The sequence below is a fragment of the Podarcis pityusensis genome, assembly GCF_964106645.2.
Source record: "Podarcis pityusensis genome assembly, chromosome: 18".
Taxonomy (NCBI): Eukaryota; Metazoa; Chordata; class Lepidosauria; order Squamata; family Lacertidae; genus Podarcis; species Podarcis pityusensis.
This window is the reverse complement of record NC_138043.1, coordinates 4172247-4199525: the sequence shown is the minus strand read 5'-3', so window position 1 is coordinate 4199525 and position 27279 is coordinate 4172247. Positions and strand designations below refer to the sequence as shown.

General features: G+C 47.3%; 1 protein-coding gene across 1 annotated transcript in view; it reads right to left on the bottom strand.

Moving 5' to 3' along the window:
• The window catches only part of HCN2 (hyperpolarization activated cyclic nucleotide gated potassium and sodium channel 2), a 54538-nt gene that overhangs the window by 23091 nt on the left and 4168 nt on the right, over window positions 1-27279 (bottom strand). Inside the window, exon 2 of the mRNA XM_080988828.1 lies at window positions 171-594. Within this exon, the coding sequence (XP_080844954.1) occupies window positions 171-594 (424 nt within the window). The remainder of the gene's footprint in view (window positions 1-170; window positions 595-27279) is intronic.

The window sequence follows — 27279 nt, the reverse complement described above, 5'->3', positions numbered from 1 at the left end:
GCTTCAGGGAAACAACTACCCCAAGCTCAGAGCTCTCCATGGTGCTGAAAGACTACAGGACCACAACTCCTATCATCCTTGACCACTGCTGCTGAAGGGAGCTGTAGTCCAGCAAAATCTGGGGGAAACCAGTGGGTTAAGGAAGGCTGCAAATGAATAAACAATCTTACCTCCTCCCATTGGTGAATGTAACGGATAAGCCTCGAAAGGCGAAGCAGCCGCAAAAGGCTGAGGATCTTAGTGAAGCGGACGATGCGCAGAGCCCGGGCGGTCTTGTAGACCTCCGAGTCGATGCCCTTCTCCACGATGAGGAAAATATAATCCACAGGGATGGAGGAGACCAAGTCCACCACGAACCATGTCTTCAGGTACTTCTTCTTGATGCGTTCAGGGTCCAGGATGATCTCCGTGTTGTCCTCAATGACTATCCCCGTCCGGAAATTCATCACCAGGTCCATGAGGAAGAAGGTGTCCGACACTACGTTGAACACGATCCAGGGGGCCGTGGTCTCATCCTTGAAGAAGGTGATACCAACGGGGATGATGATGAGGTTCCCCACCATGAATAGAAGCATGGTAAAGTCCCAGTAGAACCTAGAGAGGGAAGGGGGAAAGACGTCTTAGGAACACAGGAACCAGCCAAACAGCGAGTGTCATAAACTGAATGGATGCAATGGCAGAAACCAGTTGGGGAATCCTCAGCGGAAGAAGGTTCAGAGCCAGGGGATGGGTGTTTTCGCTTTGTAAGTAAAATGTGTGTACCGTGGTACCTCAGGTTACATACGCTTCAGGTTACATACGTTTCAGGTTACACACTCCGCTAACCCAGAAATAGTGCTTCAGGTTAAGAACTTTGCTTCAGGATGAGAACAGAAATCGGGCTCCGGCGGCGCAGCAGCAGCAGGAGGCCCCATTAGCTAAAGTGGTGCTTCAGGTTAAGAACAGTTTCAGGTTAAGAACGGACCTCCGGAACGAATTAAGTACTTAACCCGAGGTACCACTGTAAATTGCGTAGAAATCGTTACAAAAAATGCTTTTTACGAATTACTTTTAAAAAACAAAACAAAATTATTTGGACTCCTTGGAAGGTTTTGAATAAACATACACAAATTTATTATTGTTAAACGTAATAGATAGACAATTTAAGGGTTTTTACAATTTTATAATATGCAGAGAAAAATATGTGTTGAAAAACCGGAAAGAGAAGCTGAGGGAAGTCTGGGGGTGGGTGGGAGCGAGGGTTTTTATTGGGGGAGGGGGGAAATGGGGGGGAATGAAGATGATATGTTTTTGATCATTTATGATGTTGAAATTCTTAATAAAAACTATTTTTTTAAAAAGGGGGGAAAGAAAAAAGAAAGAAATTGTTACAAAAAATGATTGCCAAGTACTTGCAGTTATATTATCTATTAATATTATTGTTGTTATTTATCATTGCTTGGGACACTGGTGGCGCTGTGGTCTAAACCCCTGAGCCTCTTGGGCTTCCTGATCAGAAGGTCGGCGGTTCGAATCCTCGCAACGGAGTGAGCTCCCGTTGCTCCGTCCCAGCTCCTGCCAACCTAACAGTTCGAAAGCACGCCAGCACAAGTAGATAAATAGGTACCGCTGCAGCAGGAAGGTAAATGGCGTTTCCGTGCGCTCTGGTTTCCGTCACGGTGTCCCGTTGCGCCAGAAGCGGTTTAGTCCTGCTGGCCACATGACCCAGAAAGCTGTCTGCGAACAAACGCCGGCTCCCTCGGCCTGAAAGCGAGATGAGCGCTGCAACCCCATAGTCGCCTTTTACTGGACGTAACCGTCCAGGGGTCCTTTACCTTTTACCTTACCTTATTTATCATCATCATTATTTAGCATGGTAAAATTTTCAGAAGGTAAAATTAAAACGCTTTGTTTTCCTAGAGCAGTTTATGTGCTTCTTTGCCAAACATATACAGTGGTACCTCGGGTTACAAACACCTCGGATTACAAACACTTCAGGTTACAGACTCAGCTAACCCAGAAGTAGTACCTCAGGTTAAGAACTTTGCTTCAGGATGAGAACAGAAATCGCGCAGTGGCAGCGGGAGGCCCCATTAGCTAAAGTGGTACCCCAGGTTAAGAACAGTTTCAGGTTAAGAACGGACCTCTGGAACGAATTAAGTACTTAACCTGAGGTACCACTGTACTTGCCAAGCTAAACGTTGTCCAGTCCCACAAAAATATCAGATTTGAACCCTTCACACCCAAAAAAACCTGTTTTTAAGACACCTCCCTGAAGAAAGTCGCAAGAACTAAGTTTCACTTCCTTAAAACGACACGCCCTAGTCTTATAGTTTGCAAATTGCAGCGACTGAAGCACTACCAATTCAGTTCTGGAAAGAAGACAGATCCGAACTTTGAACACCCTGATTGTCATCGTAGGTGCCCTTGGAGCACCCACAAAATTCCCCATGAAGTGTCCGGGCACCCACAAGTTTCGGTGCCAGGGCTTGGCACTCTGCGTGGCACCCACCTCCCCGGGCACTCCTGATGACCGTGATGTAACCCTGGAGAGATGTAAAAAGATCTGCAGCGTAAAAAATAAGGCACATCTTTCAGGAGAGGGGAGTTGGCTCCTGCCCCCCAAAGCTCATCCATGCACCCTTCCTCCCTGATCCCCACCAGCCATACAACTCGAACTGTCAATGACCTTCTTTGAGAGCCTGCAAGGTCGAACGAGGCAGCATGCAGCAATTTGGAGATCACTGTGCATTGTCACTCAAGATTAAACGCTGCAACGCCTTTCCACAAACACACTCGAATACAGAGAGGGGTTCTCACAAGGGCTTCTATCGGGGGGCAGGGACAAGAAGGATGGAGAAGTCTGCATCCTAAAGGTAAACTAACCCAGCTGCAAGAGTGTCAAAAGCAATAATAATAATAATAATAATAATAATAATAATAATAATAATAACAACAACAATAATAAATTTTATTTATACCCTGCCTTCCCCAACCAAGACCGAGCTCAGGGCAGCTAACACCAAATATAAAACGAATTGATTGATGATGATGATGATGTCAGGCCTAATGAGCGCAGCAATTCTTCTTCAGAAGGTCTTGCCCTCCACGAAGCATTTGCTGAGACTGAAGGTCCCTGCCTCGCCACAGCTGCCCAGGTTCCCTCTTCTCCCGGGTTTCCCCAAGCAATCTGAGACTGAGACTGCGCCTCCGCCGTTTTCATGCCTCTCCTAGTCCTGGGAGACCAGGGTGGAGAAGAGCCTGTTGCAACAAAAGAGGGAGACACCCTGGTTTCTTTACCAGCCAGACTCCTCTCTGCCTCCTGGTCCCCCTCCTCTCCTGCCTCTGATTCTGGATTGCTCTCTGACACAGACTCTCCCTGCTCACTAAAGCCTGTTCCCTCTTCAGTTTCCGACGCATTCTCCTCCCAGTCTTCTCCCACTGACCACTCGTCATCGTCCAACCACCACTTCCTGGGCTCTGAGCCTTCTTCCCCTGGGGGTTCCCTTGGGGGTTCCCCAGCTGGTGCCCCCCCACTCCTCTGCCTCCAACCAGCCCATGACACAAGGGGCTTTTGCACTAGCAGATGGGTGAGTTGTAGCACAGCGTAAGGACTCTCTGGTCCTGAATGGGGTCACTGTGCCCCTGAAGGACCAGGTGCGCAGCCTAGGAGTCATTCTGGACTCACAGCTGTCCATGGAGGCACAGGTCAATTCTGTGTCCAGGGCAGCTCCATCTGGTATGCAGGATGAGACCCTCCCTGCCCACAGACTGTCTGGCCAGAGTGGTGCATGCTCTGGTTATCTCCCGCTTGGACTACTGCAATGCGCTCTACGTGGGGCTACCTTTGAAGGTGACCCGGAAACTGCAACTAATCCAGAACGCGGCATCCAGACTGGTGACTGGGAGCGGCCGCCGGGACCACATAACACCGGTCCTGAGAGATCTGCATTGGCTCCCAGTATGTTTCCGAGCACAATTCAAAGGGTTGGTGTTGACCTTTAAAGCCCTAAACGGCCTCGGTCCAGTATACCTGAAGGAGCGTCTCCACCCCCATCTTTCTGCCCGGACACTGAGGTCCAGCTCCGAGGGCCTTCTGGCAGTTCCCTCACTGCGAGAAGCCAAGTCACGGAGAACCAGGCAGAGGGCCTTCTCGGTAGTGGCGCCCGCCCTGTGGAACGCCCTCCCGTCAGATGTCAAAGAGAACAACAACTACCAGACTTTTAGAAGACATCTGAAGGCAGCCCTGTTTAGGGAAGCTTTTAATGTTTGATGTATTACAGTATTTTAATATTTTTTTGGAAGCTGCCCAGAGTGGCTGGGGAAGCCCATCCAGATGGGCAGGGTATAAATAATAAATCATCATCATCATCATCATCGAAAAACGCAACGCAGCAACTGCAGGGAAACTTGTTGCAGAACCAACCTCCCAGCCAAGTCTCTTGCATAACAACATTTCCCCCGAGTTATGCTGCTAAGTGAATTTAACTCTGTATTCCACGCTTAGGCCCCCGCTTCCAGGATAAAGCTCTTATCGCACCACTTTTAAACAGCAAGGGGTTCCGGGAACTGTAGTTTTCTAAGGGCGCCACGGATTGTTAGAACACCACCACCCCCGCTCCATCTCCCTCACCGAGCTATGTTTCCCAAAGTTCCCCACGAAGAGGGGTTATTTGAGAATCGTAGCTCTATACAGTGGTACCTCGGGTTACATACGATTCAGGTTACATACGCTTCAGGTTACAGACTCCGGTAACCCAGAAATAGTGCTTCAGGTTAAGAACTTTGCTTCAGTATGAGAACAGAAATTGTGCTCTGGTGGCGTGGCGGCAGCAGGAGGCCCCATTAGCTAAAGTGGTGCTTCAGGTTAAGAACAGTTTCTGGTTAAGAACAGACCTCCGGAACGAATTAAGTACTTAACCCGAGGTACCACTGTATTTGAAGAGCAACTGCAATCAACAAATTACGCTAGTAGGAGTACAAGAAATGTTGGAAGGAGAAATAAACGAAGTGTTACAAAGTAGAAAAAGACAGAGATATTGGTTATGAGTTTGAAATGTAATAGGGAAAATAAGAAATGCATAGTAGATTGGAAAATTTTCAGACAGGACTGATGGAAGTCAAAAAAATGGAATAAGATGTAAAAGTATGTTTAATTACTGTTGAAAATGATAGGTTAAAAAACTAATAAAAAATTATATATATGAGAGAATTGTAGCTCTTAGGAGGGGAATTAGGGGTTCTCTGAACAGCGCCCACGTCAAACTACAGTTTCCAGGATTTTGGGGAGTAGGGAAAACCACGATCGCTTAAAATGGTGCAATACTGCTTTAAAGGCACAGTGCAGACAGAGCACGTCAGTTGGATGCAACCCAAGTTATTTTTGAAAGCCGGGGCAGAATCTTAAGAAACAGCGATTGGGGAGACAGTTCTCTCCAGGGTTTGTAGATCCATCAACTTGGAGACAGTAAACTGGGGGGGGGGGGGGAGGAGAGAGGCAGCCATCTTTGACTCCTGACCTTAATCCAATGACAGCGTTTGGGAGCCGAGGGTTGCCACGGCAACTGCCTGTGATGTCACAGCCGCGCAATTTTGACTTCAGGGATGCTGTGTTGGCTCCTGGGTACCCTTCAACTCTCCCTAGCGACTGCAGCAAAGCCAGAACCAAAAAAAATCACAAGAGAGAGAGAGAACAGAGGCGAGCTGGCCAGCCGTGTTATGAAGCAAACTGAAGGGCATTTATGTATTTTGTTTTTTAAGCATCACAGAGTAACGTAAGGGCCTAAAACACACGGCACAGAAGGAAAGAGGAGGGAGGAGGGAGGAGGAAAAAAGCAAACTCAAGACACTGGTTCTTAGGTGTTAAGATTTCTCCCAATAACCAGCTGGAATGGAATAGTTTGAAGGCTAGAAAAAGCCGAAGATTAACAGCAGCAGTTTCCCTGGTGGGGAAAAGTCATGGGAGTTGTAGTTTTTTCAGGGTGCTGCGAGTTGTTAGGAAAACTGTGAGAATTGATTTCCTCTATTCATTCGTTGATTCGTAAGCAAAAGCAACTGACAATGGAAGACCAAAGCATTAAAAAAACCAAAAACAAGAATCTAACATGCTCCTATAACAAATCCAAACAGCCCCAAAGTTGAGCACCGGAGACTCCAGAATTGCCCCCAAATTCAGGGGCAAAGACTAAATGGAAATTTTAAGAAGCGACCCAGCTTCCTGCATTAACTACAAGCAGATTTCTGGCGACAGGCCTGAAGCCCATTTAACAGATGGGGAAAACTGAGGCGGTGCCAGCACTGAGAGGTTACACCCAGACCCAGACGTCCATGGAGATTCTGGCCTCTTTCGGTTCTCAAAACACCCCTCCCGTTTTCATTTCTTATGCCCTCCGACATCGATATTGTGATAGGAATTTTATGGTCTTAGATATATGGTAATGTTCATAAGTGTACCAACCAAGCACATACATAGATCAGCACAGGAAGACCGACCTGGAACCATTTTGATTCCTAAACTGAGCAAATGTTTTCTCTGCAAGGTCAAAGTGGGAAACCTCCCCATTGTCTCTTTCCTCACAAATCCTGTCTTAAGGGCGCATTTAAGATATGACTAGGGTGTGAGCCTGTGACCTGGCCCAGGAACTAGGTATTTATCATTACAAAAGACTGGCCAGGATCCCCAGGCAATCCAATCAAGTAACCTGCCAGACAGGAGAAAAACAACATTCAAATTTCTGTTTTAGACCGCTTTTTCTGTGATGTAGGTGTGATGTATCTGAGGGGTGGTCTTAGGTTACACCCCTTCTGTGATGTATGTATGATGTTTTTGGGGGTGGTCTTGATCTACAGGGTAGCAATTTCAAAAGTCTTTATAAGGCCTGGGGCGCCATTTTTCTGGGTCCTCCTCCTCTCCTGCGTGTGAGGGGAGCACCCTGTTGCAACAGATCAATAACAATCAAGCTTACTAGCTGCTTAGCTTCTCAATATTCTCTGGTTGGCCTCTGTTATCTTCTCCTACCAATAGGGAACCTATGTAAGGACTCTATATGGGCTCTTGGATACCCCATAAGGGAAAAGGGCAATTTTCGTTTACAACAGTACCTCTCTCTCTCTCAACAAAAGGCAGGCTGGCCAATCCACAGGGACGTTTTGTTATTTAAGACAGCGTCCCACTGCACCAGCGCAAGGCAAAAAATAGCAAGCGGCATCTTTTAAGGGGTGACCCGTAATGGCTGTGCTTTGTCCTTGGCTAGCTGGCTGCAGCCGGATGGCTGGCCAGCTTTCCTCCCTCTCCCCCACCTCCCCAGTTTGTAAACTGACCCTGATTCTCATCTGATGTAAAATTTCCTTGTGGCTATTTGGATACAGAGCTGCAGAGATTGGAGGGGGGGGGGCAGAGAAAAGGGAGGGCCGGAGATGGATGGAGGATAGGGCAGGAACACGCACAGAGAGAGGGAGAGAGAGATTTGCCAGCGGAGAGTTTGAGCAGCAGGCTGGTTTGAGAGGCTGGTGGGGGGAGCCCATTAAAAGCATGTTATCATTCCTTGAAGGAGAACTACCGGATTTTCCCCATGTGGCACTGTGGGTTAAGCCACAGAGCCTAGGGCTTGCCGATCAGAAGGTCGGCGGTTCGAATCCCCGCCATGACAGGGTGAGCTCCCGTTGCTCGGTCCCTGCTCCTGCCAACCTAGCAGTTCGAAAGCATGTCAAAGTGCAAGTAGATAAGTAGGTACCGCTCTGGCAGGAAGGTAAACGGCGTTTCCGTGCGCTGCTCTGGTTCGCCAGAAGCAGCTTAGTCCTGCTGGCCACATGACCCGGAAGCTGTACACTGGCTCCCTCGGCCAGTAAAGAGAGATGAGCATCGCAACCCCAGAGTTGGTCATGACTGGACCTAACGGTCAGGGGTACTTTTTCCATATATATATATACACACACACACACACGCTTAATATTCCACATATCAATCATATACAGTGGTATCTCGGGTTAAGAACTTTATTCGTTCTGGAGGTCCATTCTTAACCTGAAACTGTTCTTAACCTGAGGTACCGCTTTAGCTAATGGGGCCTCCTGCTGCCGCTGCGCGATTTCTGTTCTCATCCTGAAGCAAAGTTCTTAACCCAAGTTACTATTTCTGGGTTAGCAGAGTCTGTAACCTGAAGCATCTGAAACCTGAAGCGTCTGTAACCCAAGGTAAAGGAAAATAATAACAAAAACCCGAATATCCCCCCAGCCTATGACTTCCCTCAGCTTCCCCTTTCGGCACTTAAAAAATTTGCTACTTCTGCTTAATTTATTTTTCCTTATTTTGTTACTCTTTAAATTAAATGCTCTTATATTCTTATCATTTTTTAATACAATATTTTCTTGCACTTCATTAATTTCCAGATTACTATTTCTTAACCTTTACATTTGTTTTCTTAGTTGTGAGTGTTTACTCAAATCCTGCTAAGGAGTCCAATTCTTTACAATGTCTTTTTTAAAGTCTCTAAGTCTTCCCGTGAGTTTTGCCATTTCTGCGTATTCCACAAGTTTAACTTGCCATTCTTTTTTTGCTGGTACATACATGAATAGCTTCTTCTGTTCTTTTGGCAATTCCTGTCCTATAATACCTAACAAAAAAGCTTCTGTCTTTTTAACAAAAAAAGTTATCTTGAACATCTTCTTCAGTTCATTATAAATCATTTCCCAATAATTTCTGATTACTTTACAACTCCGCCACATATTGTAAAACAGGAATATTATTGTTCTTATTCCTTCCCGTTCTTAAATATCAGCTGCTATAGCTCTCTCGCACATCCTTTCCCCTGTCTCAAAGCACACAGATCATCATTTCCCTTCCAGGAAGCTTTCACCACTATTGCTATTTTTAAGTCGTTAAGCCTCATTTACTAAGCACTGTTCTCCGTTTTTCTTTTTACACTGTCTGCGGTTATCGCCGTGTGGGATATGGAATCGTTTTAACGATGCGGGTGACAGGACGATAGCCGTATGTGGTCTTCACCTTAGACGCACTGCAAAAACTCCCCGGTCAAAACATCAGCTGCGCTGTGAAATTCCCGCGAGGCTTCCAAGGGTTGCCCCAGGAGCAGTGCGCTGCAGTAGCCCAGCTTCAATTATTTGCACAGTTTTTCTGCGACCCATAAAACTAAGCCCCATACCACCTACATTTTTTTTCTTACAACATCGCTCGCGTTCCTCTGTTTTGTGGTGCTGTGCAGAACCCTTCAAAACATTAGAATCTTTAGAAAATACTCTTAAATGGATGTCAATGTTATTGGACCACAAATCCCATCATCCCAGAGTCCATTTGGCGGAGGCTGATGAGAACTGATGTCAAATAATTTCTGGAGGGCAGTGTGATAAGCTAAAAACATAGCCCTTGTCAAAATTCTACAATTCCTACATTGGCTCCCAGTATGTTTCCGGGCACAATTCAAAATGTTGGTGCTGACCTTCAAAGCCCCAAACGGCCCTGTAGACCTGAAGGAGCGTCTCCACCCCCAACGTTCTGCCCGGACACAGAGGTCCAGCTCCGAAGGCCTTCTGGCGGTTCCCTCCCTGCGAGAAGCGAAATTACAGGGAACCAGGCAGAGGGCCTTCTCGGTGGTGGCGCCCGCCCTGTGGAACGCCCTCCCATCAGACGTCAAGGAAATGAACAACTATTTGACTTTTAGAAGACATCTGAAGGCAGCCCTGTTTAGGGAAGTTTTTAATGTTTGACGTTTTATCGTGTTTTTAATATTCTGGTGGGAGCCGCCCAGAGTGGCTGGGGAAGCCCAGCCAGAAGGGCGGGATAGAAGTAATAAATTATTATTATTGTTATATTTGAGTAAGCGTGCCTAAAGAAAAAAGTTTTAGCAGGGAGCGAAAAGAGTACAGCCTGCTATGAACAGGCAGGGAGTTTGAAAGTGGCAGTGCTGCCACGTGAAAAGATGGAAGCTTCAGATTCCTGCATTGCTGGGGGTTGAACTAATGACTCTCATGGACCCTTTCCAACTTTATGATTCTATGGCCATCCAGTTTTCAAGGCGCCACCACCAAGAAGGCCCTCTGCCTGGTTCCCTGTCACCTCACTTCTCGCAGGGAGGGAACTGCCAGAAGGCCTTCGGAGCTGGACCTCAGTGTCCGGGCAGAACGATGGGGGTGGAGATGCTCCTTCAGGTATACTGGGCCATTTGGGGCTTTGAAGGTCAGCACCAAGTTTTTGAATTGTGCTCAGAAACGTACTGGGAGCCAACGTAGGATTTGTGGAATTTTGACATGAGCTTGTTTTTAGAATTCTGGTGCTGGAGGAGACTCTTGAGAGTCCCACGGACTACAAGAAGATCAAACCTCTCCATTCTTAAGGAAACCAGCCCTGAGTGCTCACTGGAAGGACAGGTCCTGAAGCTGAGGCTCCAAGACTTCGGCCACCTCATGAGAAGAGAAGACTCCCTGGAAAAGACCCTGATGCTGGGAAAGATGGAGGGCACAAGGAGAAGGGGACGACAGAGGACGAGATGGTGGGACAGTGTTCTCGAAGCTACCAGCATGAGTTTGATCAAACTGCGGGAGGCAGTGGAAGACAGAAATGCCTGGCATGCTCTGGTCCAGGGGTTCACGAAGAGGCGGACACGACTAAATGACTAAAGAACAACAACGTGTTTTTAGCTTATCACACTGCCCTCCAAAAGTTGTTTGACATCAGTTCTCATCAGACTCCGCGAAATGGACTCTGGGATGATGGGATTTGTGGTCCAACAACATTGATATACATTTAAAAGTACTGCAGGGTCCAGGGTCATGAGTAAAATTTCCCCCGCCGTGCCGATTTACGTCCAAGGTCTCTGCTTTGGAGTTACCGTGGTACGATCCAGAAAGTGATCCTGAAATGCTCTTAATGGTCCACACTTTATAAATGATTCAGAGCTGAACACTTCTCTCTCCAAAGTCGTTTGAAATCTGTTCAACTGGAGAGACAGCCCAAATGGGGTGTGTGAGACACAGAGAGAGAGAGAGAGAGAACACTCCATTCATTTGTAAATCACACAAGGGAAAAAGCTTGGAGCGGCTGGTGCACAATGCGCAGGAAATGGGAACATCTCAGCTAAACAGGGGTCTTCTTCCCCTACATACCGGTTGGACTAGGGCTGTATAGCACCAGATTCGAATCCTCCCACTCAGCCCTAGGGCTCAGTGGGCAGCCTTGTAAACGAAATAACGAATAAATAAATACTAAAGGGAGTCTGATACCGAGTAAAAATATATGTACAGTGGCACCTCGGTTCTCAAACTCAAGCCCGTTCCAAAACCAAAGCGTTCCAAAACCAAGGCGTGCTTTCCCATAGAAAGCAATGCAGAATGGATCAATCCATTCCAGACTTAAAAACAACCCCTAAAACAGCAATGTAACATGAATTTTGCTATCTAACGAGACCACTGGTCCATAAAATAAAAGCAATAAACAAGGGACTGTAGTCACACAATCAATCAATCAGTAGCTGGACTGAGTTCCCACACAGTCACAAAAACAAAACAAAAAAGAGTAGCAAAAACGCAAAATAAATAGCGAAAACAGACAGACCTCAGCGTAACACTCAAAACGGAAGCGTGGCACTCAAAATGGAGCAGGTTCAGCTTCCGAAAAAAGTTTGCAAAGTGGAACACTTCCTTCTGGGTTTGCAGTGTTTGGGTTCCAAGTTGTTTTGAGTACCAAGGAGTTTGAGAACCAAGGTACCACTGTAGCTGAAGTTCATTTTCAGCACCAGGGACAGCGCCCTGAGAATAAGGATTTCTGATAGCTGGGGCTCAGCTGATAACTGCTCCCTTGCAATGTCCCAAACTAGCTCCCTTGTTTTCCACCATTTTTTTGGGGGGGGGGGAGGGACAGTCCATGCCCCCACAAAAAAATCCAGGGTGCTTTTCACCATTTGGCGATCGATTGCAAGCATAGCGCAATCCCGTTTACTCAGATGTCAAGTCCCACTAAACTCAACGGGACATACACACTTGTAAGCGTATTGATGCTTTTGAATTCTGGTGTTGGAGGAGACTCTTGAGAGTCCCATGGACTGCAAGAAGATCCAACCTCTCCATTCGGAAGGAAATCAGCCCTGAGTGCTCACTGGAAGGACAGATCCTGAAGCTGAGGCTCCAAGACTTTGGCCACCTCATGAGAAGAGAAGACTCCCTGGAAAAGACCCTGATGTTGGGAAAGATGGAGGGCGCAAGGAGAAGGGGACGACAGAGGGCGAGATGGTGGGACAGTGTTCTCGAAGCTGCCAGCATGAGTTTGACCAAACTGCGGGAGGCAGTGGAAGACAGGAGTGCCTGGCGTGCTCTGGTCCAGGGGGCCACAAAGAGGCGGACACGACTAAATGACTCAACAACAACAACAAGCGTATTTCAAATCATAATGAATGGACAGCATACAATGTGCTTCCCCTCATTTTATTGTCCTTTATGTTAGCCTGATATAAATAAAAAAAAACAGAGGCTGTTTCTGCATAGCCCTTAGCAACATTTAAGTGCTTTAGATTAAAAACTCTCGTCCTAAAACAAAACCAACAAACAAAGCCAGACTGGATGGAAGGTGTTTTCTCTGCTGTAACTCAGCGACACGCAAATCCGCCTCTGAGCATGTGCAGAGTTCCTTACCATCACCGCAGCCTACCTGCCCCAGTCCAGGGATAGGAGTTTTTAAACCCCTGAATGTTTCACTTCAGTGCTTGGTATTTGAAAACCCGAGTTTCAGTCTTTCCAGCAGGAACTCATTATATCTGGGCTCCCACAATTACTCCCTCGGCCTCAGTATCCCCCTCTGTAAAAGGGACACAAAGTCATCTTTGTTACAGGGCAACAGACTGTAGGTTTGCACTTCCTGAACAAAGGAAGTCCGGTGAAAAGTCCACCCACCTCTAACGCTGGTTGTCAAGATGGGAGCGATCACTGCTGCAATCATGACTAGAAACAAGATTTAATAATAACAAATTAAACCAAGGTTCTCAAGAAGTTAAACCCCATGGCAGTCAAGGTATTTCAGTTCAACAATGGCTTTGATAAAATACACATTTTGTGATGTGCATATGGCTTGAGATACCTATCAGGTCCATCAATTACCATACGGCACATATTCAACACAAAAAACAGCGGCAATTTGTTGTTGGCAAAGGACAGCTGGACATATAAAGGGCCCCATTACTATACTGTTTTGGGGGGGCAGGAGGCGGGCAGGTGTGGAGGATTCCCTGGTCCTGAATGGGGCAACTGGGCCCCTGATGGACCAGGTGCACAGCCTGGGAGTCATTTTGGACTCACAGCTGTCCATGGAGGCGCAGGTCAATTCTGTGTCCAGCGCAGCTCCATCTGGTATGCAGGATGAGACCCTCCCTGCCCGCAGACTGTCTCTCCAGAGTGGTGCATGCTCTGGTTATCTCCCGCTTCAACTACTGCAATGCGCTCTACGTGGGGCTACCTTTGAAGGTGACCCGGAAACTACAACTAATCCAGAATGCAGCAGCTAGACTGGTGACTGGGAGCGGCCGCCGAGACCATATAACACCAGTCTTGAAAGACCTACATTGGCTCCCAGTACGTTTCCGTGCACAATTCAAAGTGTTGGTGCTGGCCTTGAAAGCCCTAAACGGTCTCGGTCCAGTATATCTGAAGGAGCGTCTCCACTCCCATCATTCTGACACTGAGGTCCAGCTCCAAGGGCCTTCTGGTGGTTCCCTCATTGTGAGAAGCCAAGTTACAGGGAACCAGACAGAGGGCCTTCTTGGTAGTGGCGCCCTCCCTGTGGAATGCCCTCCCACCAGATGTCAAAGAGAACAACAACTACCAGACTTTTAGAAGACATCTGAAGGCAGCCCTGTTTAGGGAAGCTTTTAATGTTTGATGCATTACAGTATTTTAATATTTTTTTTGGAAGCCGCCCAGAGTGGCTGGGGAAGCCCAGTCAGATGGGCAGGGTATAAATAATAAATTATTATTATTATTCAGTAGCTGAGGGCCTCATCAAACCTAAATCCGGCCCTGATCTTGATATAATTTCTTCACTATGGTGAATTATTTTTCCCCTCCTGTACCCATCAGTCATATCCCTGGCTGCTTCCAAACTTAATCCCCTATCGGTTTCTGACAAGGATAAAGCCAGGAACCTCCTTATCAGGTTATCGCAGCGCTATTAAGAGCGGAGGAGGCAAGATGCTCTCGCGCCACTTTTTTTGTCGCTGTTGAAAACCCAACCGTTTGATAAGAGGGCAAGCGATTATTCCCCGTTCAAAACAGGCACAGGCTTATTAACAAAACTCCAGAAAATAAGTAATCACAACATTGGAAGGGAGAGATTTTCTGTTTTTCATGAGGCAATGGCATTTCCACCTCTGGCACAAATACAAGATGGGGGACACCTGGCTTGAGAGCAGTACATGTGAAAAGGATCTAGGAGTCTTGGTTGACCACAAACTGGACATGAGCCAACAGTGTGACGCGGCAGCTAAAAAAGCCAATGCAATTCTGGGCTGCATCAATAGGAGTATAGCATCTAGATCAAGGGAAGTAATAGTGCCACTGTATTCTGCTCTGGTCAGACCTCACCTGGAGTACTGTGTCCAGTTCTGGGCACCACAGTTCAAGAAGGACATTGACAAACTGGAACGTGTCCAGAGGAGGGCAACCAAAATGGTCAAAGGCCTGGAAACGATGCCTTATGAGGAACGGCTAAGAGAGCTGGGCATGTTTAGCCTGGAGAAGAGGAGGTTAAGGGGTGATATGATAGCCATGTTCAAATATATAAAAGGATGTCACATAGAGGAGGGAGAAAGGTTGTTTTCTGCTGCTCCAGAGAAGCGGACACGGAGCAATGGATCCAAACTACAAGAAAGAAGATTCCACCTAAACATTAGGAAGAACTTCCTGACAGTAAGAGCTGTTCAACAGTGGAATTTGCTGCCAAGGAGTGTGGTGGAGTCTCCTTCTTTGGAGGTCTTTAAGCAGAGGCTTGACAACCATATGTCAGGAGTGCTCTGATGGTGTTCCTGCTTGGCAGGGGGTTGGACTCGATGGCCCTTGTGGTCTCTTCCAACTCTATGATTCTATGATTCTATGACTTTGAGAACAGCAGCAGCAGCAGCAGCAGCAGGGAAAACAGTTCAGGGATATATATTTATAAAAAATAGTTTTATAAGTTCTGCTTCTTTGTTTCTCAATTTGACCCTTTTACGTGGTTTTGTATGTTTTGTGGCATTTTATGCATTGTGGTTTGCTGTTACTTTCATCGATTAAAAGGTAAAGGTAAAGGGACCCCTGACCATTAGGTCCAGTCGTGACTGACTCTGGGGTTGCGGTGCTCATCTCGTTTTATTGGCCGAGGGAGCCGGCGTACAGCTTCCGGGTCATGTGGCCAGCATGACTAAGCCGCTTCTGGCGATCCAGAGCAGCGCACGGAAACGCCGTTCACCTTCCCGCCGGAGCAATACCTATTTATCTACTTGCACTTTGACGTGCTTTCGAACTGCTAGGTTGGCAGGAGCAGGGACCGAGCAACGGGAGCTCACCCCGTTGCGGGGATTCGAACCGTTGACCTTCTGATCAGCAAGTCCTAGGCTCTGTTGTTTAACCCACAGCGCCACCCACGCCCCCATAGACATGCAATTCTTTATCGTGGTCGAACTGTTCAATTGCTATTTGCTGGGGTTTAATTTTACCGTTTACTACCAAATTCTGGTGGATGTTGCTTTGCTTGAAATAAGCTGTTTGTTTTAAAGTTATAGTGACTTTTATATTGGGTCGGATTGTTACGATTAATGTTTGGCGGTTTATTATGTTTTTATGTCTTGGAAGCCACCCAGAGTGGCTTTGGGAACCCAGCCAGATGGACGGGGTATAAATGAATTATTATTATTATTATTATTATTATTATTATTAGTCCTGATGATGTCAGAACAACACCCTGGGGTGGGGGGAAAGTCTTCCTCCTGCACATCCAATGAAAATGCATGCTTCAGGACTGTTAAAAGGAAGGATTTCTGATGACAGTGCTGAGTTCACCTACGGAACTCCTTGCCACAGGAGTCAGAGATTGCAACTAACCCAGATGGTTTTCCAAGAAGACTGGAGAAGTTCATGGAGAAGGTTCATATGTGGTAGACTTCTCCCAAGGTGAAAGACTTCTGGGAGAAGATTTATAATGAACTGGAAAAAATGTTGAAATATACATTTATCAAGAAACCAAAGGCCTTTCTTCTTGGAATAACAGGTTCGGAACTGCCCAAGAAAGATGTCAAATTATTTTTGTATGCCACAACGGCTGCTCGAATATTACTTGCTAAAAATTGGAAAACACAAGAACTACCAACAGTGGAAGATTGGCAGATGAAGATGATGGACTTTTCGGAGCTGGAAGAATCCGCGACCAGAAAGAGGCATTTCAAGAGGACTGGATGAAATTTAAGGACTATTTGAATAAATATTGTAATATTAAAAATTAAAAACTACTTGAAAGTACCAAATAGGCCTAGGATTAGAATAGGATATAAATAAATGGGATTTAGCATATTAAGAAGGTGAATAAGATGGATAGAACTGGAGTGTTTTTTTAGTTTAATAATGAAATTAGAAAGCTGTTATCTTCAATTATAAGGAAACTCAGAAGGGAGGGATTAGAGGAAGTCAACCAAGATGGTTAAAAAGTTGGATCTTTAAAGAATTAAGTTTGTTGCTATTGCTTATCTGTTTATTGTTCTTTCTTCTTTATTGATGTATTTTTCCTTTCTTTCTGTTTCTCTGTGTTATTTTGCTTTGTGGTTTTTGTTATAATTGTGGAAAAGCTAATAATTTTTTCTAAAAAAAAATGGAGAAGGGGACTGCTTGCCAGGACAGCTGTGCAATGCCTCCACAGCTGGGAGGCAGAAATATTTCTGAATCCCAGTTGCTAGAAACCACAGGAGGTGAAGAGTCGCTCTCATATCCCTGAAGGAGCATCTCCGTCCCTGTGACGTTGAGAGTGCTGGAGGTGAAATAGTTAAATAAATTACCCAATCAGAACCCAGGGGGTGGAGTCAGAGGGACTATAAAACCAGCTCTGGGAGGGGGGAAAGGAGAGTTCGTTGGGAGTTGGGTGGTTGGTTGGAGTGGGAGTGAATTGGAATAGAGTCTGTGGGTAGGTTGAGTTAGTGTAGCAAAATAAGCTGAGTCAGGGGCTATCAACGATGTATGGAAGTGAGAGCTGGACCATAAAGAAGGCTGATGGCCGAAGAATAGATGCTTTTGAATTCTGGTGCTGGAGGAGACTCTTGAGAGTCCCATGGACTGCAAGAAGATCAAACCTCTCCATTCTGAAGGAAACCAGCCCTGAGTGCTCACTGGAAGGACAGATCCTGAAGCTGAGGCTCCAATACTTTGGCCACCTCAGGAGAAGAGAAGACTCCCTGGAAAAGACCCTGATGTTGGGAAAGATGGAGGGCACAAGGAGAAGGGGACGACAGAGGACGAGATGGTGGGACAGTGTTCTTGAAGCTACCAGCATGAGTTTGACCAAACTGTGGGAGGCAGTGGAAGACAGAAGTGCCTGGCGTGCTCTGGTCCAGGGGGTCATGAAGACGCGGACACGACTAAGCGACTAAACAACAACAACAACAAACCCTTATTCCGAATAGGATTCCTCGCAAGAAAAGGGAAAAGTTGACAGCTATGGTCTCAGCAACTGCTTCGTGGAGGGCAAGACCTACCGAAGAAGAATTGCTGCGCCCATTAGGCCTGATCCTGCTTTTGCTAATAAAGAGCTAACTCCATTTACATCGTGCAATTTACTGCCAGCTTTCTCCCGACACCATGGCTACGTGCCATAATAGCTATGTTGTACCTTTTCTGCGTGGAGAAGGCATACCTCTGAATAGGCAAGTAGCTTTTCCTGCAAGCTTCTCAAAGTGGACAACCACTGATCCAGCTGACAATGTGTTCTCTTATGTTCCCATAAGCTAATGCAGCATGACAAAGTACCCAGTGGCAGGGTTGGCCCCAACTAAGCTCTACCCATTGAAATTAATGGACCCAAAGATGCCCATTAACTTCCGCAAGTCTGAATTAATGGTGCACTTTCCATTAAGCGAATCCCCGGCTACCCAGATAGATGCTCTGGAAGCATCTCAGCTCAACACCTTGGGAAGAACAATGGCAGGACAACTGCAACACCTCCTCAATTAATAAACCATGCAAAATTCATAAAAAACATTAAATCGATAAATCTAACATTTCAACAACAGGGAAGCGGATCATATTGCACAGGGGTTGGGTGGTGGATAGAAGCTACGGTTGAGACGTGAAATGATTACCGTATTTTTTGCTCCATAGGGCGCACCAGACCATAGGGCGCACCTAGTTTTTAGGGGGGGAAATAAAGAAAGAAAGAATTTTTTTCCCCACCCCCAAAGAGCAAAGAAGCCAAGACAGCGAGCGGGATCCATCCCGCTGGCTGTCTTGGCTTCCTCTTTAGCCACGCGCACGAGACAGAGTTTGGAGCTATAAGGGAGCTGTTGCTTCAGCACTGGAGCAACAAGGACCGAGAGCTCCTGTGGAAGCAGTTGGCACGGCACTGCACAGGTGTTTCCCTGCACTTTCTCCCCTGCACGCATTTTCTCCGGAAAGCTTTGCATACAGCTAACTAAGCACTGCATCATCATCTTCAGAATTCCTGCCTGACTTGCTGCTTCCTCCATCCCTGTGGCTTTGAGGGAGACTAGAGTCAGAAAAGCAATGACAAGGAGAAAAGTAATGACAATGACAAACCTAGACAGCATCTTAAAAAGCAGAGACATCACCTTGCCAACAAAGGTCTGTATAGTTAAAGTTAAGGTTTTCCCAGTAGTGATGTATGGAAGTGAAAGCTGGACCATAAAGAAGGCTGAACGCCGAAGAACTGATGCTTTTGAATTATGGTGCTGGAGGAGACTCTTGAGAGTCCCATGGACTGCAAGAAGATCAAACCTCTCCATTCTGAAGGAAACCAGCCCTGAGCGCTCACTGGAAGGACAGAAGGCAGTGGAAGACAGGAGGGCCTGGCGTGCTCTGGTCCAGGGGGCCACGAAGAGTCGGACACAACTAATCGACTCAACAAGAACAAGAGTCAGCCAGGAAACTCAAGCAGGGCAGTTGACAAATAGCCTGAGAGGCAATTCAAAACAAAAATTTATGGAACAATGGGATAGATATAAGATTTACGTTCAAAAATATAGTGAAGGTTCGCTATCTATGCTAGCATTCGACTGACGTTGGAGAGAAATTATCTTGGCCTTCTATATTATCTTGGCAGCAAAAGAAGCAATTGCAACAGTTCAAAATCTGGACCCTTGCCTAATATAGCTAAAACAGAGAAATTACATATAATTTGAGATTTTGGAGAGGACCAGAACCTCCATACAATTTTTATATGATTTGGCACTCCTTTATTATACATATGCAATAGAATCGTCGTTTTCAAGACAAGCCTGGAAAATCCTGAACTATACTTGACAGTCAAATAGCAGGAATATTCCTTCTTTGTATTAAAGACTGCCCTACCGGATCGGGACCACCAAACAGCCTGCTCTCACAGTGGCCAACCAGGGACCCCTAAGAGAAACCCCCAACTTGTGGAGGCCGAGTATAACCATCAATAGCCTTATGGAATTGCCTAATCCTTTTTCAAAGTCGCCACCTGCAGCAGTGAGTTCCATAGTTCGCAGAGTGAATAAGTGCTTTCTTTTATTCGTCCTGGGTCTCACAACTTTCAGCTTCGTTGGAGGTCCCAGAGTTTTAGTGTCATGAAAGAGAGAAACTTTTCTCTATCCTCTTTCTGTGGGCCATGGATCATTTTTATAAACTTCTATCATAGGTAAAGGTAAAGGGACCCCTAACCATTAGGTCCAGTCGTGGCCGACTCTGGGGTTGCGGCGCTCATCTCGCTTTACTGGCCGAGGGAGCCGGCGTACAGCTTCCGGGTCATGTGGCCAGCAGGACTAAGCCGCTTCTGGCGAACCAGAGCAGCGCACAGAAACGTCGTTTACCTTCCCGCCGAAGCGGTACCTATTTATCTACTTGCACTTTGACGTGCTTTCGAACTGCTAGGTTGGCAGGAGCAGGGCCCGAGCAACGGGAGCTCACCCCGTCATCGCGGGGATTCAAACCGCCGACCTTCTGATCAACAAGTCCTAGGCTCTGGGGTTCAACCCACAGCGCATGCCTCCCGCTTAATCCCCTTTTCTCTAAACTAAAAAAAAGTCCAAAAATGCAGAAATTCTGACTTGAGTATGCTGGCTGTTTGCCGTAATAAACGTTGATTGATTGATTGATTGATTGATTGATTGAAAAACCCTGCGAGTTTTGCTCACAGGGAGGGCTGCAAATCAGGACTGGCGAGGGGTGGAGCTCGGAAGAGGGTTTGGCATAGGGGGGAGAGACTGAAGGGCCACATCAGAAAGTTCTGGGGGGCCAAATTCCTTTGCCTTCTGCTTTAGAGCTTCTAAGGCTCTGAAGAAATTACGTCCATCTTTACCTATATTGCCGCCGTTTTAAATCACATGCACTCCCCAGACTTTCCTGTTTAGGTCTTGCCTTAAAATCGACGCAGCAATCTGCAATAAGACACAAAACACCCACCGCTTTCAATTGGATTTGCGGCTTCTAAGAAGCTACAACCGCTTATCCAAGCTGCTTCCTAATCAGACAGTATTTTTAAATAATATTTAACGTTTTATCGGATGCCGGAGGCTGGCATTCGCTTCCCTCCTCCCTGCCATTGAACCGTGAATAATGATGGTGTTTTCTGAGACGGCGCAAGAAAGAGGCCAGCCCATTGGTCCGTTTCAATTTGCAGAGAGACAGATGTGTTTCAAAAAAATAAAAAAATTAAGCCATCTTAAGAGCAGATTCTATTACGTTGATCAGATTTTAAAAAGCGTTGGGCAGGGAGCCAGATATCAATGCTTCATGTCTGCAGGGTAATAATCGTAATTCTTTGCAACCGTACAGAACTTTCCCACCCTCTGTCAGCGTCATCCAGACACGATTTTGAAGAGTCTCACAACAGTCCTGTAAAGTACAGTGGAACCTCGGGTTACAGACACTTCAGGTTACATACGCTTCAGGTTACAGACTCCGCTAACCCAGAAATAGTACTTCGGGTTAAGAACTTTGCTTCAGGATGAGAACAGAAATCATGCGGCAGCAGCAGGAGGCCCCATTAGCTAAAGTGGTGCTTCAGGTTAAGAACAGTTTCAGGTTAAGAACGGACCTCCGGAACGAATTAAGTTCTTAACCCGAGGTACCACTGTAGGGCTACAAAACTGGGAGAATCACCACCCCCAAGGGAGAACGGCAGGACCTCTTGGAAATGGTGATCATGATTATGATTTGATATGTTAATTGGATGTCTTTTATTGGAAAATTAATGAAAACGATCTAACAAAAAAAAAAAAAAGGAAATGTTTCTCATGAAATGTCCAGCTGTGGTTTGCAAGAACACCTGCCAAAACAGAGCGCTGGGGGAAGATTAATAAAGTCACACACACACACACACACACGTGTGAATCCATAACATGGGAGGTTGCCCATTACAAGACCCAAAGCCATCACTGTTTCTAACTGAGGTTGAATCCTGACAAGACAGAAGTACTGTTTTGGGGGGACAGGGGGCGGGCTGGTGTGGAGGACTCCCTGGTCCTGAATGGGGTCACTGTGCCCCTGAAGGACCAGGTGCGTAGCCTGGGAGTCATTTTGGACTCACAGCTGTCCATGGAGGCGCAGGTCAATTCTGTATCCAGGGCAGCTGTCTACCAACTCCACCTGGTACGCAGGATGAGACTCTCCCTGCCCACAGACTGTCTTGCCAGAGTGGTGCATGCTCTAGCTATCTCTCGCTTGGACTACTGCCATGCGCTCTATGTGGGGCTACCTTTGAAGGTGACCGGGAAACTACAACTAATCCAGAACGCGGCAGCTAGACTGGTGACTGGGAGCGGCCACCAAGACCACATAACACCGGTCCTGAGAGATCTGCATTGGCTCCCAGTACATTTCCGAGCACAATTCAAAGTGTTGGTGCTGACCTTTAAAGCCCTAAACGGCCCAGTATCCCTGAAGGAGCGTCTCCACCCCCATTGTTCTGCCCGGACACTGAGGTCCAGCTCCGAGGGCCTTCTGACAGTTCCCTCATTGCGAGAAGCAAAGCTACAGGGAACCAGGCAGAGGGCCTTCTCGGTGGTGGCGCCCGCCCTGTGGAATGCCCTCCCATCAGATGTCAAAGAGATAAACAACTACCTGACATTCAGAAGACATCTTAAGGCAGCCCTGTTCAGGGAAGTTTTTAATGTGTGACATCTTAGTGTATTTTTTGTCTTTGTGGAAGCCGCCCAGAGTGGTTGGGGAAACCCAGCCAGATGGGCAGGGTACAAATAATAAATTATTATTATTATTATTATTATTAATCCTTTAATTTTCATCTGTTGCTATAGCTCAGGCTTCCACAACCTTGGACCTCCAGATGTTTTTGGGCTACAACTCCCATGATCCCTAGCTAGCAGGACCAGCGGTCAGGGATGATGGGGACTGTAGTCTCAAAACATCTGGAGGGCCGAGGTTGTTGAAGCCTGATCTAGGGCTTTTTTAAGTACAGAATATAGAAGAGGAAGACATGATAACTGTGGACAAAACGATGCACACTTTGGAGACGGAAGGCAAAGTAACACTTCTCTCCCTCTCTCGTAACGCTGTAGAACCCTGGGCCGCCCAAGGAGAAATCCGTGGCAGACAAAAGCAGGAATTCTTTGCAGAGTTAAGGGAATTTGAGGCTGCAAAGAGGGAACAATGCAATAAGAGCCTGCTGGCCAATCTAGCATCCTTCTCTCACAGTGGCCAAGCAGGTTTTTGTGGGGAACCTGCCAGCAGAATTCGAACACAGGAGCGCAGGTTCCTGTTTTCTTTCTTTCTTTTTCTTTCTTTCCTTCCTTCCTTCCTTCCTTCCTTCCTTATTTCCTTCCTTCCTTCCTTCCTTCCTTCCTTCCAAAATAGAACTTTATCGAACAATCAACATCGAAGCCTGCATAGCTGTTCTCCCTGTTTTATAGCCATTATAAAATCAAAACAGAAAATCTTCACCAAAAAAAACCCCTAACATTTATTTCAGCCTCTGATCAGATCCGATTCTAACTTTTGACAGACATGGATTTCAGAAACAGGGAGTTGCAAAATCCGGGGTGGTTTCGAATGCGGCCCTCTGTACCTTCACCTGGCCCTTGCGCCCCTCCCCTAGGCCACGCCTTCCTCCCACCCTCCTTGAGTCTTTCCGCCAGCCTGGGGTGTTGCCCTTGAACTCAGATGTTCCCCAGGTAAAGGTTGTTTTGGCACCTGTGGCTTCACCTGGCCCCACCCATCACTGCTGTGCGGCCCCCGGTACGCTGCCCAGAGAGGGAGGTGGCCTCGAGGGAAAGGCCGAGGAAAGCGAGAGGCAGAGGTTGAGGACACATCCCATCCAGACACGTGGATGTGAAGCAACAGCACCCGGGAGGGGTGTGACTTTGGGAGAGTTCTCAAGGGCCGGGTGGCGAAGTGTGGAGGGCCGCATTCAGCTCACAGGCCTGAGGTTTCCCTGCCCCTGAACTAAGGCTTAAACCTGGAAGCTCCCTGCCTGGGCAAAGTCACTTTCTGACATCAATACAGCACCTGCCACGCTGTTTCAATAATAATAATAATAATAATAATAATAATAATAATAATAATAATAAGTTTTTATTTATACCCTGCCCATCTGGTTGGGTTTCCCCAGCCACTCTGTGCAGCTTCCAACAAAACACTAAAATACAATAACCTATTAAACATTAAAAGCTTCCCTAAACAGGGCTGCCTTCAGATGTCTTCTAAAAGTCTGGTAGTAGTTGTTCTCTTTGACATCTGGTGGGAGGGCGTTCCACAGGGCGGGTGCCACCACCGAGAAGGCCCTCTGCCTGCTTCCCTGTAACTTGGCTTCTCGCAGTAAGGGAACCGCCAGAAGGCCCTCGGAGCTGGACCTCAGTGTCCGGGTAGAACGATGGGGGTGGAGATGCTCCTTAAGGTCTACTGGACCAAGGCCATTTAGGGCTTTAAAGGTCAGTACCAACAATCTCTTGCTGACATCAATGTGCTCCCAGAGGCATGGTCTCGAGGTGGGGGTTGCCCCCACTTTTTGGAAGATAAACAGGGTGAGGCCTGGGTGGTAGGAGACTGGTCACCTCCACTGAGCTCCATTTTCAAATGAAATCGAACTTTGGCCACTAAGTTCCTTGTGCATGCGCAGAGTGCCTTTGCACTCTGGTTCCCCTTGCATCAGGAATCAGATGCAACAATGGGGACCTTTTAAATGAATCAACACTTTTTGGAAGATAAACAGGGTGAGGTCTGGGTGGTGAGAGACCGGTCACCTCCACTGAGCTCCAATTTCAAAGGGTTCCCTCGCTACGAGAAGCCAAGTTACAGGCAACCAGGCAGAGGGCCTTCTCGGTGGTGGCGCCCGCCCTGTGGAACGCCCTCCCACCAGATGTCAAAGAGAACAACAACTACCAAACTTTTAGAAGACATCTGAAGGCAGCCCTGTTTAGGGAAGCTTTTAATGTTTAATAGGCTATTGTATTTTAGTGTTCTGTTGGGAGCCGCCCAGATTGGCTGGGGAAACCCAGCCAGATGGGCAGGGTATAAATAATAAATTATTATTATTATTATTATTATTATTATGAAATCGAACTAAACTTTGGCCACTAAGTTCCTTGTGCATGCACCCAGTTTTTCGAGAATGAGCCTCTGGTTCCAGGAATCAGATGCAGCAATGGGGACCTTTCAAAAGAATCACTAACAGTACCCTGCCTACTGTGAAAGAAAACAATGCCATGGGAACCAGGGTACTTTTTATCCTCACAACATCTCTGCAAGGTAGGCCAGCCCAAAGTCGCCTAGCGAGTCATGCGATCAAGAAGGAGTGTGGCCCTGACTCTCTCTCTCCCTTGTCTGTAGCACAGCCTCTAGCCTCAGTCCAGTCCAAAATCTCCAGCCGAAACCTGCTCTAACCACTGCACGGCGCTGCCACGAGTCTCGGAAAAGCACCCTCCCAAGCTGAATTTCCAGATACATTCCCCAGCATTCAGCAGAGGCAGACAGCATCGCCATCGGCTGCAAAACGCAGCAGTGACGCTCCATCGTCTCCCTCCCCAAATCCAAGCCACGCCAGATCCAGTTTATAAACACACCTGAGAAGGGAGGGAGGGGGCTGGGAGCAGAGAGGGAAGTGGGGGGGGGGGGCGACACACCGCAGAAAAAGCCGGCAAATTGAGAGTTCAGCGCCCAGGCTTTTGGCACAGAAATTAGGAGGAAATCGGCGTCATAAATCTTTGTCTTTTTGCAATCCTGTCCAAAAAAAAAAAAGGACACATGTAGTTTGGTAGGGGTTAGCAGTTTAAGAGCATGCAATGTGGGGGGGGGGCGTTTTGAGATGAGAGGGGGAATATCAGCATTCCTGCAATGCCTCTAGATGCAACCCCCCCTCCCAAAAAAACCACACACACACACACAGCACAACCACCCAAATCTATCCGTCGCCTGACCGTGTTTTTTTGCAAAAGGATGAGTTATATTATGATCCTGCTCCTGCCCCCCCCCCAACCTCAAGGACGGGAAGCACGCACAGAAAAAAAATTCAGGGGGGGCAATGAACATCCTTGTTCAAAATGGATTCTCTTCCCCACCCCCCAGTCCCCCGGGCAACTGCTTATTCTATAAAGGGGCTGTTGCGTTTCCCAAATTGTGGGGATTGTCAGAGATCTAGAAAAATTGGCGGGGGGGGGAGATTAGTTATCAGACACATATCTATAGTGGTGCAGATACAGGAGGGGGGGGGAACAGCAGCTCCTTTCTGCCACCCCCAAATACATCATCTCAGACAGCATCTTCTCTCTGAACGTCTCAAGGTGCCCTTTCAAGCATCCAGTTCTCTCCAAATTTGGGGGAGGGGTGGGGGCTCAGAAGGGAACCAAAAACCGAGGGGGGTGGGAGAAGGAAGACGCATAGGTCCCGGGGAGATGGGGGGGGGGGGAGGAGAGAGAGATAACCTTTTCTCCTAGTTCAAGCCTTTAAAAACACAAAAAATGAATGCACTTTCCCCCCCCCCTGCTGGCTAATTCGACTCGCGCCCTCCTCCCAGACCCGGTAAAGCGTCCCCCCCCCCCAAAAAAAAATAATTCACACACCGAGTCATTTCCTTCCTTTGGTGTTACTCAAGTGTCAATCCAGCTTCTTCCTCAAACAGCCCCCCCCCAATTTATCCATACTCTACTCTCCTTGCCGGTTATGGGATGCAGAGCTTGATTTCAAAGGTCTCCCTCCATCCTCATCCCCAGCCAGCCGGTCCTTGGGAGGGGGGGCACATTTGGGAAGGCGCCCCCCCCTCCCCACCAGAGCCTTCGGTCAAAGAGGGCGCCGGGGGGGGTCTGCCCCCAAAGTCATTGCCTGGTGGGCACCCCAACTTCCCATAACAACAGAAGGAACTCAGGAAAGTCGCTTTTTCCTTGCCCTAACATATCTTGCCCCCCCAACCCAACAAAATAACGATAATAAATAATAAGCCACCTATCTGGCAGGGATTAACACGCACAGGTTATTGATACAGGAGCATTCCTCCACTTGGAGCTGCTGTGAAAAAGGGGGAGATCGCAAGCAAAACCGACACACAAAAACCTAGATATTGCCCCCCAACACGTCCTAAAACTTCAAAACTATTAAGAAAGGGGTGAGAGATCTTTTCCCGCCACACATACACTTACAAGGACCAGATATCTGAAGTTGATTGTTTGGGTTGGGTCAGCACCCCAAAATCGCTGGAGGGGTCGTCCAGCTTTACAGGGCCCCCCCAAAATAAAAAAATATATATGGGGGTAACTGGAAATGACTTGGGAAACCGGGGTTCGAATCCGTCCCCCCTTCACCCGGCCATGAAGCTCTCTGTGTGTGACCTTGAAAGGGGGGGCCACTCGCCGTTTCTCTCGGCCTAGTCTACCTCACAAGGTTGTTGTGGAGATTAAAAGATCTTTAGCGGGGGGTGCGGAGGAGGTGGATATAGAATAAATAAATTAAATCTGAGACGGATTCCTGGAGCTGTCTCCGACATCAGGCCCTGCTCAGAGCAGACCGGTTGAAATTAGCGGCCCCCTAATTTCAGCCGGTGTGCTCTCGGCAAATCTCTGCTGGCAAACAACACTTTTTGGGGTCCCCTTCCAGCGTTACAACCGATTGCACCCCACCCATTTTGAAGGACATCGAAGGTGC